At 47.9% G+C, this 18,936-nt stretch overlaps 1 protein-coding gene across 4 annotated transcripts in view; it reads left to right on the top strand.

The window, feature by feature from the left end:
* Positions 1-18,936, top strand: part of IGDCC4 (immunoglobulin superfamily DCC subclass member 4) — an 85,330-nt gene that overhangs the window by 34,106 nt on the left and 32,288 nt on the right. For all 4 annotated transcript variants that reach the window (XR_010029665.1, XM_063169971.1, XM_063169972.1 and 1 more), the window contains exons 3-4: positions 2,253-2,394; positions 7,415-7,548. Coding sequence is in view for 3 of the 4 variants with exons in the window: in XM_063169971.1 (XP_063026041.1) it covers positions 2,253-2,394; positions 7,415-7,548 (276 nt within the window). In the remaining variant the exon portion in view is untranslated. The remainder of the gene's footprint in view (positions 1-2,252; positions 2,395-7,414; positions 7,549-18,936) is intronic.

The raw sequence follows: 18,936 nt of genomic DNA, 5'->3' as shown, positions 1-18,936 counted from the left end.
GTGGCTGTTCCTGTGTGCTCCAAGAGGGACACTGTGCTCCCTAATCAGGGGCACTGTTTGGTCACACTCCTCCACATCCTAGTGAGGTTCTGTTGGGGATGCTTTTCTTGGCTTTTGAAGAGCCATTCCAGCACAGTGGGCAGATAGGGCTGGGTGGAGGTAAAGGGCAGGATTTGGTTCTCAGCTGGGAATTTAAAGCTTGTAAGACCAGATCTGGCAGGTGATAGCCACGAATAACCAGGACAAGTTATTGCCTGGTAAGCCAGGGAGCCCAGGAGGCTCTGTCACCTTTTGTACACCAAGCTGATGCCACTTAATAATGAGCAGCAGAGAGACAGGTGATGCTGCTTGAGGTGGAGGAAACAGAAATGCTAACAAATTTCTTTTTTTAGGATTCCTGCCTCCCATCATTATCTTCCTGAGTACATGGCCCTCCAGAGCCTGCCAAAATATTCTCATTGACACCTGTAGGATGAGAAGAGAATAATGGGAAAGAGGATTAAGGGTATCTGCTGTCAGGAGAAGGTTGCTTTGATGGTGCCATCCTGAATATGCACTGGCATTTGATGGATTTTCTTTTAAACTCTTGGATTCAGCAAGTTTTATTAACATGAGCTTAAAAGGTTTTGTAATTTGTAGAAATTACTCTGTGGTGAAGTGGTCTGCAGTGTATATTTGAGAATACTAAAGCAGTTGGCTGAATTAAGGCCTTACATATTAATGTATTTTTCAATTTTTTCCAGGAAAACATTTTTCATTCCATTTGTATTGAATTGAAAAACGAAACGTGGCAGACAGCTGGTGGGAGAATTTGGTCTGTAGCTGCTGCGGAGAGCAATGAGTTGCTTGAAACATGTGATAACTATTTAAATTAAAGAAAAACACTAATGACAGCTGAGAATATGCCGAGGTTAAAATGGGTCATGCAAAAGCATTTCATTTTCCCAACTGTACATACTTTCTCAAGCTCACACTGCAATAAGGCATGTATATGTGTGCATGGATGTTTGTGTGTGTGAGAGATGCAAAGAAAAACTTCAAGTTTGGAGTCCTACAAAATCCAAAGCAATGATGGATGTTCTTGGAAAGCGGTGGTGAGACAAGCACATAATTGTGTTGGAGGGCCAGGAGGTCGCTCAGGGTCCTTCTGAGCACAGTGCTATGCTCAGCCCAGCGTTCAAGTGTGATTTCTTGGCTGAAATTTATGTTTCTTGTTCCACATTTGGGGTTTCTGGCACTTGTGTTAGAGCATTGTTGGATGGATTTGTCCGGCAGGGTAGGTTTCACAACAAAGACAGTTTAACAGAGATTGATAAAGCAGAAGCCATTTCTTCTAGGGGCTTTCTGCCCCCATCCAGGAGCCTGCATGAATATTCAAAACTCTGCCTGTGACTGAGATGCCTTCAGGTTATGCTGTTGGTGAGACAGATGCTGACAGCCCTGGGGGAGGATTTCTGCTGCAGGGTTTTGCTGTGTGCATGGAAAGGTTGGAAGAAGAGGCAGCTGTGGATTATAGTCCAAGAGCAATTCCAAACCTTAGTGCTTTGTCTCCAAAGCAGTCCGGCCTCTTCACTATGGAAAGACATATATAGAGAGAGGTGAGCCTTGGAGAGTAAACAAGTATCCTGGCATGTATGAAATCCATCCTCCTCTTAGCAGGGTGTCTGGATCCCCTTGGCTGCCTCCCATCTGCTTGAATAGAATAAAGTTGGTTTTTGCAGGTAGGAGAAGGAGGGTCAAAACTTTATGGGCTCTGCCTCTGGTCTCCAGCACTGCCAGTCAGTGGGCAGCTGTTTTGTGTAATTTGACATCTGGCTTGTTCTTCCTCTTGCCTTGTTTTAATTTCCTGTGGCTGCAGGAATGCTACAAGGCAAGGGGGAAACTCTCATCTCTGGGGTTGTGGCATTTCCCCTCTGTTTCTCATTCTGTGTCCTTCCCAAATGGAGCAAGGGAACATACAAGGAAGCAATTTAGGAAGGTAACTGCTGAAGCTGCCAAATTGCCTGTCTTTCTCTCACACTGTTGCCTTAAGGTGGAAAATGAGGCAAGAAACAAATTTACACATTGAAACCTTTCAGTTACTGTTGGTAGGGTTGCTGAGGGTCTGTAGGAGCACAGGATAGGGAGGAATTACATTTCAGGCTGTCTTCAGGAGAGAAAAGCCTTTCTCTTAGCTTATACATCATGACAAGTTTGCATTTCTCAGCAGAAACACTGAGTTGTTAACTTTCCTTCCCTCCTTCTTTCCCCAGCATTGTCACGCTTTTTCCAGCAGCCGGAGTCGCAGACAGTGGAGGAAAATGGCATGGCCCGGTTTGAGTGCCGGATCGAGGGGCTGCCCTCCCCTGTCATCACCTGGGAGAAGGACCATGAAGCTGTGCCAGCAGAACCCAGGTGATGCCCTGCTTGCTTTCTTGGGTCAGCTTGAAAAAAGAGCAAAGCAAAACCTGACCATTTAGGATGTGGAAATCATTCTATAATATGGCAGAATGACGAGAGAGGTGATAGAAAGGTGATAAAGAGGTGATATCAGGTTTGGACCTGATAACTAATTCATATAAGAGGAGTTATTCAAGGGACCGAGGAAAAAAGGTCCATAAACATCTGAATAAAATGGACTTTCCCCCATATATTCAAACCACAAAGGAAAAAGAACTCCTGATACTGTGCTAGTTATTACAGCTCAGAACCTGCACCCTGCAAAGGCCTGTGTGTACCCAGGATGAGGCATGGCAAGGCATGGATGCTTTGGCTTGTCCTCTTGTGTGAAATGACATGGAATTCGTTGGGTTATTGGGGCCTGGGGTGAGGAGTATTAACCTGGGCGTATCCAACTGAACTCCATTATGTAGATTTTCTTTGATTTTGGTTATGATTTTAATGGGAGGTGTTTTCTTTTGCCTTACTCCCATGTTTAAACACCATCTAGTAAAAGATGCTGAATTTTCTTTTTCTGGAGAAAAGAGGAGAGTCCTGAAGCATGATACTTTTTCTTTCATTGAAAGTCAGTTACAGAGGAAGGGATAAACCATTAGCTGTTTGTCTGTAGACATCACTTCTGCAGGGAATCAGTAACTGAATTGTCCTTTAGTTCTTAAAAACTCCTTTTCTATTCTTCAGGAAGAGGTGTTTCCCACCCGGAAAAGTTAATCCAAGTGGCAGAAGAGGAAAAAAAGAGGGAGGTGTTTGGGGGGAAGTTTAGAAATGCTTTTGAAGCAGTGGCTATTTCTGTAAGAATACCCACTTATATCCTTCAGTCTGGAGTGTGGCATCTAAAAGTTCATAGTAGGCTGTTATGAAGAAAATTAATAAAAAAGGAAGGAAAAAACCCCTAGAAAATAAGAGATTGCAGGAGAAGTGTGTCATAGATACAATGGCTTTTTAATGAGACAGCTCGATGGATATTGTGAAATTACTTGCTCAGAGATTGCTTTCATCACGGGCAGCCTGAAAATTGTTTTCCTTGTAAAAGCCAGGCCATAATCTCTATCTGCAGATCTTGCTTTTTAAATCATGTTCTAGCTAATATGCTTTTTCAGAAGGATTTGCTTTTTTTGTTGTTGTCTAGTTGTTGTTGGATTTAATATAACCGGCTTTCGAAGGAATTAAGTGAATTCCAGGAAATGTTGGCTGCCAACCAGAGCTCTCTGTTATCCTCCCTGCATTGTGCCTAAGGATGGGATCTCAGGCTGGCCTGATTACTGTGGGCTCCCTCCTGTGCACACTTGGGATGAGCCTGTGAAAATGGAACCCTTTGGCTGGGCAGGTGTCAGGGTGATGATTTCATACTCCAGAATAGCAGGGCTGGGAGGGTGTGCAAAATCAGGCTCAGGGACTGGAGGTACAGCCCTGGAGTTGTGCTTCTACATCAGTGTTTGTGATTTAAGAGGGATAGAATAATCATGTTAAACTCACATTGCTTTTCCCTTTTCTTGCTTTTCCTTTTCCCCTCTCTTGTCTTCCTTTCCCCCTCTTTTTCACTCCTCCCCCTCCACTTTTCTTTGTTGTTCTTACCTCTGGGCACTCTTTTCAGCCTTTGCCCCTGGATGCAGGTTCTAGCATGGTGCTACTTCAAAGGTACTGAGAGCTGATCTTAAAAAAGTATTTTAACAACCTATGGGGTACCATAGTGCTGATTGGTGTTTTTGGAATACCTTTCCTGTCCCTCTTCAGGACAAAAATCTAAATTACCTATGTGAGTAAGGCACAGATTATTTTGCAGTTCTGGCTCTGAAGCACAGTGAGTAAACACAGTCTTAAATCTGCAGCTGCTGCTGGAAGGTGGCTCACAGGATTTCTCTTGATTGCAGTTGATTTGGGGTGTGTGCAACATCTCTTGGCATAATCTCTGGTTTATGTGCTGGCTGGGTTTCACATCAGGCTCCAAAATTCTGTTTATTTTCTCTAGAGCCAAGATGAGCACTTGCTGGGAACTGGAGGTCTTTGGAGGTCTGCACAGCAAATCCATAACCTACAGACCACATACTCTGCAATCACAGTATATTTGTCCACATTTTGGCTACGTGAGGGTTTTATCTGTGTGTAAAGTTTTATTTCTGTGCTGTGCCAGGAATGCCTTGACGTGGCTCATGTTCATGTACAGGACTCTGGAGCCGTGAGCAAAAGGGCTTCCAAACTGAGCCTGCAACAGAGCTGCAGGTTCCTCACTGTGCTCAGGACAGCTTTGGGCTGTCCTAGGCACCTTCAAAAGGCTGAAGGTAGGGTGTGCTGCCAGTTTACCAGGGAGAAGATAAGAAAGGGAGTAGGGCTGTTAATGCTGGGATGTTCTCTGAGCTGTAGGGGCTGCAGGGTTTGGACACGAGGCAGTGGTGCTTGATTTCAGCTCTTGGGCACTGCCCTGGTGAGCAGCCCTGAGCCCCTCAGTGCTGTCAGGGAGGGGAAGAGCTCTCTGGGTGTGCCCTGCTGTTCTTGCTGCTTTGGAGCCGTGGCAGTTGGCTGTGCTCTGAGTGTGCTGTCCTTCAGGGTAATCCAGGTGGGGGCTTGCCTTTCGCCCCCATCGAGGCAAGCTTCTCTGAGATCCTGACACTGCAGCTATCAACAGCAAAACTCCTGGGACTGCCAAGGTTCCAGCGTTTCTCTTGCTTCCAGGGCCTTTGTCTGTCTGTCCTTTAGCTTTTGTTTCCTGCTTAATCCTTGGTGAAGGTGAGCAGACAAAAAGATTTGCGCTTTGTGTGAAAGAAAAGCTCTGACAACTGTCTGCTCTGAGTCATCAGGCAAATTTCCTTACAGGGAGCCTGGGGATGGAGCAAATGCCCTTGCAGGCTGCCTGAAGGCTTCTAGTTCAGGGCTGCTGGGACCCCGAAGAGCTGGAGGCTTTGTGAGCAGCTGGGAGAAATGGTGGATAGAGAAATGTGCTTTTCTTCTCTCCTTGCTTCCCCAGCAGAGCAATCCTCACTGCTGCCACATTTTTCCAACAGGATGTATGGCGCTGAGTAGATCTCTACCACTGGACTGTCTCAAGCTCTTTTCATGAAGTCTCCCCATTAAACTCCCTTGTTTCCACCTCCTGCTCTCTTTAGAGACACAGTGGCTTGTTTTGTGCCCTCAAGAGAAGCTGTGTCCTGAATGCCCTGGTATAGTGACCCTGCTCTGAGAGAAGAAAGGCCAGAGATCAGAGGTCTGTCCTAGCCTCAGTGAATCTGTGATATATCACTGAAGTGTCTTTTTGTGGCTGGGAGATGCCTTGCCTGGTGTTTGAAATATGTTGATATTAATTACAGACTCAAATAGCAGATGCACGACAAAAATAAATATTATCGCAGTGGGAGGCTTTCCCTCCACGGAGCTGAGAGGATGCAAATATTTGTCATCCTTCTCCTGAGTCCTGATGAGGCATCCTGATGAGGGCTTTTCGGTATCACCTCCTCTGAGGTCTTTTGGGGCTTGATCCTGAGCAAAATGTCTTTGTGAGTAGCAGGAACGTGGCTTTAGGGATGTAAGGCATTGCATTTGTGTATATGGGAAGCTTCAGCCGTGTGTCCATGGATCAGGCTGTAGGATTGTTTCAGGGGAGACAGAATGGTCACTGGAGGAGCTCTTGTAGCTCTTCCTTCTTCATCAGCTGTGAAGGACAAGACATGATGAGCTCAACTGCAGTAGCTGAGGTCCAGGATTGATGCAAGACTCACAACAGGAATATTTGTCTCTGGAATAGACTGCTTAGGGCAAGGAGGTGTTTCCATGGGTGCAGATTTAGGATAAATGTCTGCAGGAGCAGACATGCTGTTGGTGACCATGGCTTGAATGCAGGATGAGTAACCTGTTAAGGTCTTCCTGGCTCCATGATCCTTGCTCATGGCACTCCAGCTGTCTCAGCACCTGGAGAACCACAGTTTGACTTACTGTGATCTTTGTGGATGGCAGGACTGGCATTCATGGTTATAACTTGCCTTTGTGCTGTTCCTGTGGAATAGCTGTTATCCCTCCCCTTAGCAATTGCCTTTGAATGTGTCCTCTTCATAATGAAGACTGATAACCCAGAGCTGCCTGTCAAACCTCGGCAGCTCTGTTTATAGAGGCTTGCAATTAAAAATGGATCTCATATATAATTAAAAAGGATCACGTAGGCTTTGCGCCTTGCATTCAAGAATAAAGAGGCTGCCATCTAGGAATCCAGGCAGAAAATGGAGATGCTGACAGCCTGCTCCTACTTTTATGCTAATTGCTAATCATCTGCTTTGTTCAGTGTAATGCAGCAAGGATTGTGTTCATGTCGTGAGCAGTGTAGCCATTTCACTCTGTGGAATTGTTTCCCAGTAGCATCCCATGGGCAAATCAGAGGATACTGAATGCCCAGCTGTGAGTTTGTTACCTTGTGAAGGCCAGAAACTTGTGGAGGAAGGAAAGGAGCAGAAATGATGCAGGTTCAGGTGACTGTGTCATGGCTGCTTTGGCCCATGGAGGTGCAGCTCTGTATCAACTGGTCCCTTTTCATGTAATTGAGGTGCAGCAAGAAAAAGATGATGTCCAGACTTCTTTGCAGTGTGTTTTTTGTCTGGCAGCCAAACCTTTGTAAAAAGCAAGTGCTGAAAATAGCTGTAGCATGTGCTCAAGCTTGGGGACATCTACAAATGTGTATGTAGAAGTGTGAGTGTGTGGAGTTGGTTTGTACTGGTCAGTTGATTTGTGTCAGCAAAGTCCTGTTAGTCTGGTCTCCCAAGAGCAGCTTTTAAATTTGGAAGACTCCAAGGTGATGGATAGGTCTGTACCTGCTGCTTTTTGAGAACCACTGGTTGGGTTACTCAGAGGTTCCCTGATCCCATTCTGCTGTCATTGCCAGGACCTGCACACGAGAGACGTTTTGGGAGAAAAAGAAGGGATTAAAGGACTTTGGGGTGATGAATATCTGGGGTAAGACATAGCCTGTCTCACACTCTTCCTTTTGGTTACTCAGGTTTATAACTCTTCCCAATGGTGTCCTCCAAATCGTGGATGTGCAGGAGAGCGATGCTGGGACTTACCACTGCGTGGCAACCAACGCCGCCCAAAAGCGCTACAGCAACGACGCCACCCTCAGCGTGGTGAAAGGTGAGGTGCTGCCAGCAGCCTCTTGGCTGGGTACAGGTCTGCCAGGTAATCACTGTGTGTGGTGGGAGAGCTGGGCTCAAATACCAGTGACCATCTCCCCTCCTGGTGTGGCTCTGCATGTGGCCAGCTTTGGTTCAAACTTGCAGAGAGGCATTTCATGAAAGGTTTCTCTTTGCTGGTGATGGGGTAAGGAGACTGTGTTGGGAGGACTCCTTTGTGCTCTGGGGTGATTAGAAGGGATGAGGCAGTCCATTTGCTCCTTGGGGAGGGCAGCATTTTTGGTGGTATTCTCTGCAGTGGCATTGGATAGCAAGAGAAACAAGGGCTGGCATGGACAGACAAAGCTGCTTCCCAGGCAAGCGAGAGAAGTAGCTGGAGGCTGGAGTAACTGGCAGGACACTGTTTATCCAGGGTGCCCAGCACAGTCCAGAGGAGGCTGAGCACAGTGACATGCAACTTGTGTTCTGTGTCCATATTGCTGGTGCTCTGCTGAGCTCCAGAGATCATTATGTGTTATTGGGAACAGCCCCAGCTGGGATTTCTCCTGGTGGTACAGGCCTTTGGAGCAAAGCTTTGGCTGTGAGCTGTCCTTCACCTCCCAATCTGGGCCTCAGCCTCTGAGTGCATTTTGCTTTGTAAGCCAAGAGTGCAGTGGGCAAGTCTGGACATGAGGAGGACATAGCTGAGAGCCTGAGTGCAGTGGGGGTCTCCAGGCTCCAGCATCCTTCCCAGCATGCCTGGCTGCCTCCCCAACTTTGTGTCATCCTGTCCTGCAAATGGACAAGCTCACCAGGGCTGAGGGTCTGGCTGAGCTGTCCCTTCTCTCTGGACTGTGCCCCCTGCCACATCTGTCTCCTGTTTGTGCTGACCCCGGTGTATCTTGCGGGCAGCTTTAACCTTGAAAGCTCTGAAATCCTTCCCAGCCCCTTCTGTCTTTGTTTAGGATTGTGTTGCTTGGCATTCTGCTCCCAGTGTATTTTCCCAGCGATGGCTTTGCTGTTCATCCATCAGCAGGGAGTGTAATTAACTGTGGAGCCTGAGAACACACCTCTGATCAATGGATGGTGTCATGGAGGTAATCTGGGTGGAATCTGCAGAGAATTCGTGAGCGCTTGAATGCTCTGTATCTAATTGCCAGCCCCTGCCAGATCCTCTGTTTGTTTAATGAAGCTGGGAGCTGAGGGGAGCGCTTCCTATGGGCACTTCCAGCTCCAGGACAGCTCCTGTGCTGGCTCTGGTGTGCTATTGATAACTAATATCGATCAAGCTGCAAAGGTGAATTTGATGTCCTTGGCATCATAACTCATTCTGCATAATTGCATCTTGTAGCTCTGCAATGTTTAATCTGCTTTGCAAATGGAGGCAATGGAAGAGGTTAAATGGGAAGCATTCCTTCTGGAGCACCAGCCGGCCTGAGCAGATTTCTGCCTGCAGTTCTCACCCAAATCTCTCTTCTGCAGCACCACACCACCCGCTGGCTGCTAAAACAAATATGTGAGGTTGAGTTTTTCACCAGATTGAGCTGATAGTGATGAAAAACATGCCTGTTAAATCTCTGGGGTTTTTTATAATTGGGGAGAAGTATCTCTGAGACAGATGGGAAACTGCAGTGACCTGTGCAGGCTGTAAACTCCTTCATGAGTGACTGGCATGGTATTGATCCTTTTTTGTTTCAGCACTTCACCATCAGAGCACATTTTTGGATGCCTGGACTGGCTTGAGGAGTCTTTTCCTCCCTGTTCAGAAGCAGCTGATAATAGTTGGAGTGAGCTGGTCGGGCAGAAATCCTTTCCTGATTGTGAAAAATAAAACCAAACTAAACCAAAACAAAGAATCCTAGGGAAAAAAACTCCAAAATAAACCGAAAGACAGACAACAAAAGAACAATAGACTGAAGTACCGTTATTTAGTGTTGCTTATTTGGAAATTTTAGGGACCAAACTCCCTCCTTGCTCCTGGCAAGAGACTCCTTTGTGCCAAGATAAGGTGACAGTCCGGCCTTTCAGTCCCACTGCCAGGGCCCCTGGAAAAGGTTTGTGCAGTGGGACCTTGTGTCTCCTTATCTGCTGTCCCTCTGGCAGCCCTGGCAGTGCTGTGTTATGATGCTGAAGGCTGTGCTCCTGGTAGATTTTGGGGTCTTGCTGGTGATAATCCAAATTCTTCCAAGGATCAGGTCTGGGAACATTTTGTGTTCATGCCTTTGCCTTCCAGACAGGGCTGGATTTGAACGAGCTGTGCATAGCAAAAGAATCAGTTTCCCTATAGCTCTTCTGCCCAGTTATCCTGTTCCTCCCCCTCCCTCCCTGTTCCTTGTACTATGGCTGGGAATTGTTCCCTCTCCCTTATTAAAGGCCTTTTCCCAGTAAAAACAGCAATTAACACAACCCCTTTTTGTCATATCTACACAGTCTAAAAACCCCAAAAGTGTCATTTCCCTGGGCAGTGTGACTTCCCTGTCCTGGGGGGAATTTGGGCTGTGCTGTATGTCTGTGGCTGAGCACATGCTGGCCGTGGCCAGGCAGGGCAGGCGGGGCTGCAGATGTTTTGGCTGTGCAGACTTCATGGTGCAAATTTCCAGACCTTCCCTGGGGAAGCGGCGTTTGGAGCTGGAAGGGAAGAGAGCAGACGGGACAGCAGGATACTGTCACGCAGCCCTGAAACAGAGCCTGCTGCTGAAACAGGGATAGCTTGGGTTTTCCCCTTGGATCTCCACTGCTTCCCAGTGCACTGAGTGCTAAGCACATCTGGCGGCTCTGTCCCTTCACCCCTCACCTGGACAGGTGATGAATGAACCCTGTGTCTCTCTCTGCCAAAAGGGCATTAGGAACTGGCTGTGGGATGCTTTCCCAGGCCCTGGCTGTGCATGCTGCCTTTCCTTGGGGTCAGCTGTGTCTTGTTCCTTGTAGCTCCTTTTTCTGGAAGCAGGCTCTGGAGCCCTACTCTGAACTTGTAGATAAAGAACTAATTCCTTGTGTGTCCTGGTTGTGTTCCCAGGTTCTTGACATACAGACAGAAGTGTTGCCATGCTTCATAAAGCAGCTCTCAAGGAAGAGTAGCAGAAGGGCTTGGGGAACATGACGTGTGGTCTCAGCAGGTCACTTTGCCTGTCACTTCGCTTTCTCCCTCCGTGTCATGCACATGCCTGCTCTGTGTGTTTTCATGGGACTAGGGACTCCCTCTTGCTGTGTATTTGCCCCACAACTGGCACAATGTAGCACAAATAACAGTCAGAAGCTGTGCTGCTGCAAGAACAGTAGGTTTTTACAAAGATTTGATCTATTCTGTTTTTAAATGTCACAAGGAGTGTGGCTCCCCCTAATTTCCATTGCATCTTCCCCATTGAATGATGGGATCTCTTCTCCACAGCTAACCCAAATTTCACTTCCCTGCAATTCATCCTATTAGTTTTAGTTGCAAAGCATTGGGAATCTTGAAAAAACTTAAATTTCTCCTTATTTTTTAATGCCTTTGAGTATAAGCAGTATGGTGTCTCCCGAGTGACCTAAAGAAAGTTAAAAATCTTGGCAATTTTAGTATAGAATAGTTTTCTCCCACTGGAGTGGGAGAAACAAATTTGAGATCCTGATCCCAGAGCTCCTTCATGTAGATCTCAGTGTTTGTGTCTTTTCGTATTTATTGGTTATTGCAGAAGGATTGTCAAAGCATGGTCCTAGGAGCCAGGACTCCTTGCTTCTCTCTCCCTCTCTGTTGTTGGGCTGCAGAGGAGAATCAGTTCCTCAACTGGAAATTTCTGTAAATAGGGATAATGTAATAAATAGCTTTGGAGTTACCCTCTCGGAAATGATGGCTCAGTCTGGAGAACGATTATGGGCATTTGGTGCTGGAGGGCATCTAGGGGCACATACAGAGAGAGGTGTGGGCATGTATCTCAGTGTGGGTGTGGGATTTCCCTCCTCGTGTCCTCTGGACCCTGTTCCTGGTCTGTGCATGTGGGGTGGCCATGACTGCTGTGACATGTGTGGGAAAAACCTCTACCTTAAACCAGATAGGCAAGAATCAGAATCTCCCAGTGCTGCAGTAATGCAGGAATTGGAGAACAGAGCAGGGTGGTGGGTGGAGGTCTGGGCTGAGCAGACCACGGAGGAGTCTCCCAGCAGCTGAGCACATCCCCCGCGAGCTGGGATTTAGTGCTGTGTTATTAGAGATGACACTGCGAGATTGCCATTGGCAGAACATCATTTACGCTGACAGTTGTAGCAGCTTGCTGCAGCAGTGTCCCAGGAAATGGATTTTTCAGCCAAATATTTGTATGAATGTGATAACAGGGACAGAGCTTGGAGGCAGCTGAAGCACCTTGAGTTTTTTTGTTCTTTTGGTGTTTGTGCTGCAGTGGCTTGCAGGTACCAACATAGAGCCTGGGCTGGTTCCTGCTCCAGAGGGCTGTAGGAAATACAGCTCTTGACTGGGATGAGCTTTGGGGATGGAGGGGAAGGTGGTGATGAAGTGAGCAACACTCGCAGTTGGCCACCACCTCGCAGAAACAGACGTGCTGTTACCACAAGTGGATTTTCAGTCCCTGCATGTGCGAATGACGTGCTGGATGCTGGCTTGGCACTCAGCCTGAGCCCTGGCCACGTGCTCTGCTCCCCTCGCGGCTTCCAGCACAGGTACTGGGCAGCCAGGGGACAGGGAACTTTGGATTTGGGTCAGTGCTGCTCTGGGCTGGCCTCCCTGACTGCAGCTGGGCATTGATCCTGTGTGTGCTGCCAGCAACAGTGAAGGGCAGCATTAGCCAGAGTGGAGGCATGGTCCAACTGGGATTAGGGTGGTCTTCCTCCAGCAGGAACCCGTTGCAGGGACAGCAGGGCCCTGTGTGGTTGTGGGGGCAGAGCTATCCACACCTGTGTGTGGGCATGGCACACTTTTTCTGAGAGGCATGAGTTGTGGGCATGTGTAGGGAGAGAAAGTGTGGGGTGGGGTAACATAATTGCATTTTTGCTGTGAGTTGTTGGCATGATCAGCAAGTGATGCATCACCTCTGGAGAAAGAGACATCTGAGTTCCAACCTGCAATTGCCATGTTCCTGTTCCATGTGCCTCCTGTGCAGGACATAGAACTGTCACTTTTCCCTCTGTCCTTTTAGCATCCTGTTTTCCTTTGCCCTCTGGTCTCTCACTTCACTAGCAGTTAAGCAGGACACTGCTCTCCACTTGACATCCCAAAAGCTCAGCCATGAAGACTCTGTTTACGAGTATTTCACAGCTCTGGTTTCCTGGGAAGCAGGTATCTGAAGCTGTTTGCATAATGCATCTGATGGATTCTGTAAAACACTGTTGCTCCTGCCTGTAGCAGAAGGTGCTAAGCAAGCCATGGCAAGTGTGAATTCAGAGGATGGCAAGATCAAGGAGGAGGTACCCAACACTTCCTGCTTAATAAATAGATCATTAAAGCTAGAAGTGACCTTCTGCCTAACAAGCTGTAAACTTAAACTCCATCTCACTTTACTGAGCCTGTCACTGCTGGTGGGTTTCAAGCACATGTGGAGCAGGATCGAGCCCATTAATATTGGGTGAAACTTTGAAAGGCTGGTGCAGATGTGTGTCAGGCACCCATCCAACCACACAGCTCTGCTTGGCTGGGGTTCCTACAGGGCCAAGATGCATCACACCCCTCACATCGCCGAGGGAAAGCTGCTCATAGCTCCAGTGTCAGCAGCCTGCTCTGGGAGCCCAAGGGGAGTTCCAGCTCAGCTGTCTGTGAAGTTCTGTGGGGCTATGATGTGCCACACTCCTGACAGCTCCAGCAGCCCGCAGTGACAGAGGGTTTGATACAAAATGCAGAGCCCTCACCTCCCATTAAGCACAATAGCTAAGCCTGGGGATGGCACCGAAGTGAGTGGCAACAGAGGTGTCAAGGATAATAGAGCAGAACAAGGGATGTACGGCTGGGAATAGGTGAGCTGTTTCCAGGTCCTGAGGGGAAACTGCTCTAATCCACATGCAGTGGTAGCTGTGCATGATGTTTAGAGCTGTCAGATGTGGCCAGGCTCATGTGTTACTCTGCCTTCAGCTCCTGCAGACGAGGGATGTGTGGATTCAGGTGTGGTTTATGGTCCTCTGGTGTTCTCCACATGCATCCCTTACTAATTCAGGTCTGCTGCACTTCTGAGGCTTCCTGAAATAACAGCTGGTATTTGGTAAGGCTTGGACTGAAGCACGGTTTAAGTGGTAGGCTCCATTCAGTTTTCCTCTGAGTCCTTTAGTGGTGGTGCAATCCTGTGGTGCATCAGCACATCTGCACTACAGGGATCACACCTAGCCTGCCCTGGAGGATGTGGGACAGGCTGTGACTGTGTGGAGAGGCTGGAAAGGAGCTAGGAATAGAGACCATAATTAGGTCAGCAGCTTGCAGTGGGCTGTGGGACAGGAAGGTTGATGTGCTTGGGCTCCTGATGACACTGGTTAATTATTAATCATTGGTGTTACAGCTGTGCCTCAGCAGCTCTCTGAGGTCAAGGGCTGGCGGTGCCCTCCGGCGCTGACAGCGTCCAGCAGCAGGAGTGAGGATGTTGGAAGTGTCTGGAGGCATAGCAAAGCTCATGGGGGTGTCTAATCCCATTACTTTTGACACAGGACAGACATGTCCCTGTCTCCAAGAGCCACCAGTACCTACAGGGGTGCTGAGGAACAGGAGTGGGAGGAGTGGGCCTGGGTGGCAGGGGAGGCTGAGTCAGGAGCAGAGCTGGGCTGCTCTGAGCCCTCACTTGGATTTCTTGGATGCTGGGGATTGCTCAGAACACAACTGAGAGTTTGCCTTCGGTATCAGAGGTGTTCTTGCCCATCTCTGTTCCTGGTGCAGCCAGGGGACAATGCCAAGTAGACTGTGGACAAGAATGAGGAGCAGGAAGAGAGAGGAAGGATGGGACAAGGAGGGGCAGGTGGTGCTATCAAACACTGTCTTAATGCACAGCCTTACATCAGGGTTCTCTGTGGCACCCAGCAAGTGTCCAAGCAAAGGGCTCTGACAGAATCTGTGGATATCAGCAACAATCTTTCCCCATGGAAAGCCAGCTTTTCTTCTGGACTTTTCCTAGAAAAACAGATTTGTATTGTCCTGAGTGAATGCAGATGCATCCATCTGCTTTTAGTTCTCTCCCTTCCAAGTTGGCAGTCTCAGTTTGCTGCCAGACTGTTTTACTGTGGGCTCCCAGCATGTTGTGTGTTCACAGCGTCACTTGTGGGAAGCATTCTGTGTACCTGGCAACAGGGAGAGCCCTCTGCAAGATCCCTTCCCAAAGTGTTCCTCTTTTCAGAGCTTCTCTTGCAGAGGGAATGGGGCAGAGCAGGAGCCATGGTCACAGAGGAAGCAGGTTGTGCCCTCCTGCATGGTCCAGGGCCTCCAGCCTCATCCCTTTCTGCTGTCACTGGATGTGCCTGAATTGCAGATGGATCTGATATCACAAATAAATCTGAATTGCAAATAGGTCTGATGAAGTAGGTGTCAGCCCCTGGGAAACATCAGCCTCAGAGCACAAGGAGGAAGTGACTGGAGTGAAATAGCTCCGGTCACTGAGGCAGGGTGAGTAAGGAGGAGTTTCACAGTGACTTGTGAGCCAGAATGGTCTTCTGTTGACCATGTCTCTGTGTCATTGCTCTGCAAGAGGTAAGAAAATAGGACTTGTGGCTTTTTTTTTTCTCCTTGGAGGTTCCTCATGCATCATTCTGGAAAGTAGTGTGCTGCTCTAGGATAATGACAAAGAGAGCTGGTATAATGATGGTTAAAAAGGCATGAGGGTGTTCCCACTGAATCCTGGAGGCTGGCAAGCTTATGTCCCCAGGGGTATCTCATGTTTACTGATTGGGGGGGTGTTTATATTTAAATAACGGATACTGTGGCTTTTGCTAAGGGTCTTCTGATGCTCTCTGGCTATTACTTTTGCACCTTCACTTCTGTGAATAGCTGTGTTATGAACTGTGAGCAGATGGAGTCCCAGAGATGCTGAGAGATGTACCCACAGCAGCACAGTGGGTTAGTGACAGAGACCATGGGAGACTCTCTTGAGCCACTGGACCAGAAGCTGGGACATCGTCCTTTCTGGTTGTCAGACGTGGGACATTCCTGGTACACTGAGGAGGTTCCTGTTGCAGTGGTGACTTTACAAAACAGCCTCTTGCAGCCTTTGTTTTTCTAGTCACTGGGTTTGGCAGCTGCATGGGAATAGCTGGAGCTTGCAGTGCTTTAAGGGCTCAGCTTGAGCAACATAAGCTGTCTGGGTTTTAGGGTTAGGGCAGGGAGGCTGCTCTGTTCTCCACACAAAGACTCTGAGGTACCTCTGCTCCTTTCTTCCCTTCTTGTTGGCCTGTCACCTGATCTAGAGGCTCAACTCCCTCCATACACTCAGTAACTTTCTTACAGGGAATTTGTTTGCACAGAAGTCTGTGAAAATGTGCCAAGACAGACTTATTAATCAGTAGTTACTACCTAAAGTGGTGACACTGTCCATGCTGCTCTAACACGGTCTCTCTGTTAGGTCTCAGCATCCACTGTGCCCTGAGCTGGGGTTTCCTATTGCCTCTGCCACATTCCAGCTCCATGGGCTGCTGCTTCTGCCTCCCAGAAACTCTGTGTGATGCATCTTCAGGCTTCTGAGGACTGAGATGCCTGAAGGCCCAAGGTGTGCTGCCCTTTGGGCTGTGGCAGGAGCCAGAGGAGCCGCAGCTCTCAGAGCTCGGTGCAGCTGCCGGCACGGCCTGGCTGCGGCTCGGAGCGGTGCAAATGGAGGCGCTCCCAAGCGCTCTGGGAGGCGAGCAGGAATGCGTCGTGCAGTCTGGCTGGCTTCCGTCCCTTTTGGCGTGATCAGGAGCGGCTCCAAATGCGTGTACGCAAACACAGAGCCAATGTTGACAGCTTTACAAGAGCTGGAGTGGTGGGCAAAGCACACTCCGACTGCTTTGCAGCACAGCTAAGTGTACCCTGGACGTACAAAACTCCGTAGCCTGAAGGATCAACGATTTGGGGAGTGGGGGAAGAACTCCCCTAAAAATCCAAGGCAATTTCTGGAAACCTGCCACTCTTCCTGAGCTTCTGGTTACAGAGAGTTCAGGGTGTCAGCTTGTGGCTGAACTAGTACATCAGAGGATTTAATTTCTGAGCTGAAATCTGTCAGCTGTGTAAAGAAGTTGAGAGGAGTGAAAGAAGACTGCCTGATGGCCCCTTTGCTTGTCTGGACTGGGATGTGTGTGCTCCCTCCCAGGGCTTCCAGACACAGACGTGGAACTGGGGAAAATGTTGGAAAGGTCTCAAGACAAATGAGAAGCTGTTCCTAGAGTAGCTTCTCCTGCTATGCTCTGTGGAGAGACCCCAGAAGCTGTGGTAGGTGGTGATCTGAGGAGTACATCCAGGCAGTAAATGGACAGTCCTTGTCCAAATTTATCTCTCTGCACCTTTTTTTAATCAGGGAAGTGTATTTAATCTGTTATATTCTCTGTTTTTCACGTATGTGCTAACAGCAGAGGAGCAAGTTTAGTAATGTGTAGGTTGGGCCATATATTTTTGGATCTGTTTGCTGATTTATTTATTGAGGGATTTTGGGATCGTAGTTTGAGATACAAATGCTGCGTGTGCAGGTCTTTTAATACGACTGAAAAATGATTGAACTTCTATGTTTTAATCCCACATGTTTCTTTGTGTGCTGCTTCAGAGATGACAGGATGTCACTGCTCTGCTGCAGCACCATCTTAGTAAGGAGGAAGAGAGACTCCAAAGAGAGGCATTCCAAAGGATGGAGATAAATTCTTCCCCATTCAGCTTTTCAGTTCAATGCTTGCATTGACAAATGCATAATTGCTTACACAACATTTGGAAGACATGAGGTAAAAAGACAATACAAAACTGATTTATTGAGCTTATCTGTATTGTTGGGCAGAAATAACCTGTTACTCCAATACACTGAGCAGTGAAAGCCAAGTTGCTTTCCAGCCTCCCTAGATGACTTGTGTGCTGACCCAGACACTCCACAGGTGCCTGGGAAGGGAAAGGAAAGGAACATTTCTATGAGCACTGGTGCTGACACATTGTACTGGGACAAACTCTGCAGTCCCAGTACCAAAGCACTGTCCTTGCTGTGGTTTCTGCTGAGGCATACACCTAAAAGATCCTGCAAGGCTTGGGGACCAAAGGCTGCAGAGAAGGAATTCTGAGTGCACTAAAGTTGAGGGATTGAGTCCCTAACCTTGTAACCAAAAGTCATCCCATCCCTTCAATGACAGGAAAACTTGGATCCAAGCCTCCACAGGCACTGATATAGCAAAGGTAGGAGAAAAACTCCAGAAAGTAAATGGTAATTTTCAGAAAGGGTATGTGCTTTCATCTGGGGATAAGAGGAGGCAGTTTTTTGACTTAAGACACTTGGGAACACATGATGTAGGGTGTTAAAAGGGCACCACTCACCTTCTCTAGTCACTCCACTCCCTTCTCCCAGTTCTTTTTGCTTTCCTGTTCACAAAGCTGTGCCTTGCCATTTTCAGGTTAGAGCAGTTAGAAAATAAGAAATGCCTATTGCTAAACATGCTCAGCTGTGAGATCTGACATTGTTTATATTGCCCTGAAAGCAAATATTCCACATGTTTGGATACAACCTGGCTGGAGTCTTACATGCTAGTTTATGAAGTAGAAATATATTACAGATAAATTTCCAGGACAGTGTAAAGGGAGGATGTTTTTCTCCTCCACAGTTGCTGTCAGATTCTTCCCTAACAGTCCAGGAGGTCTGTGAGTTACCCAGGAAAAGGGAGAGAGCTGGGCAGTGGGAGTAGGACATGCTCTGCAAACACAGCACCTGCATTTTTGAAGGTGTGTGCTTTGCAATGGGTAATTTGGTCCTCTATTGTCTGCAGAATAACAGCAGTGACAGCATTGACTTTCTCTAATGAACAGCTGCTCAGTGCTAGGATCTATTCCCGGAGGAGGCTCGCAGGGATGAATAAGGTTTCATGCTCCTCCTCCAGAGAGGGTGAGAAAGTTCGCAGAACAGAAGATTGCTGCTTGATTGTCAGAGATCTCCAAATCTTGACCTGCTGACAGCTGAGAGTTGAATGTGTCGCCATGCAAGTCATGTTTAACCTTCCAGCACTTCTGCCAAGGCAGGGTGTTCATGGAACTGGGAGAGAGGTGTTAGTTCCCATCCAAGAAGTCGTCCTCTTGTCACTGCAAACGACCATCACAAATTGGCTGAACAAAAAGCATTTTCCTCCTGTTGCACTGCCTGAATTCTTTGCTGATACTCTGCACTAACAAGAGCAGGGAGGCAGGAGAGGATCACTCTTGAATTATGGATGCATTAGAGGCAGAGCCACGTTATGAACTCTTGGAGATGGAAGTTACTGATGGATATTATAACTCAAGCCATAAGCTCAAATAAACATTCTG

Source organism: Melospiza melodia, chromosome 15 (assembly GCF_035770615.1).
Source record: "Melospiza melodia melodia isolate bMelMel2 chromosome 15, bMelMel2.pri, whole genome shotgun sequence".
NCBI lineage: Eukaryota > Metazoa > Chordata > Aves > Passeriformes > Passerellidae > Melospiza > Melospiza melodia.
Note: the sequence above shows the minus strand (reverse complement) of the source record. Positions and strands in the feature narration are given on the sequence as shown.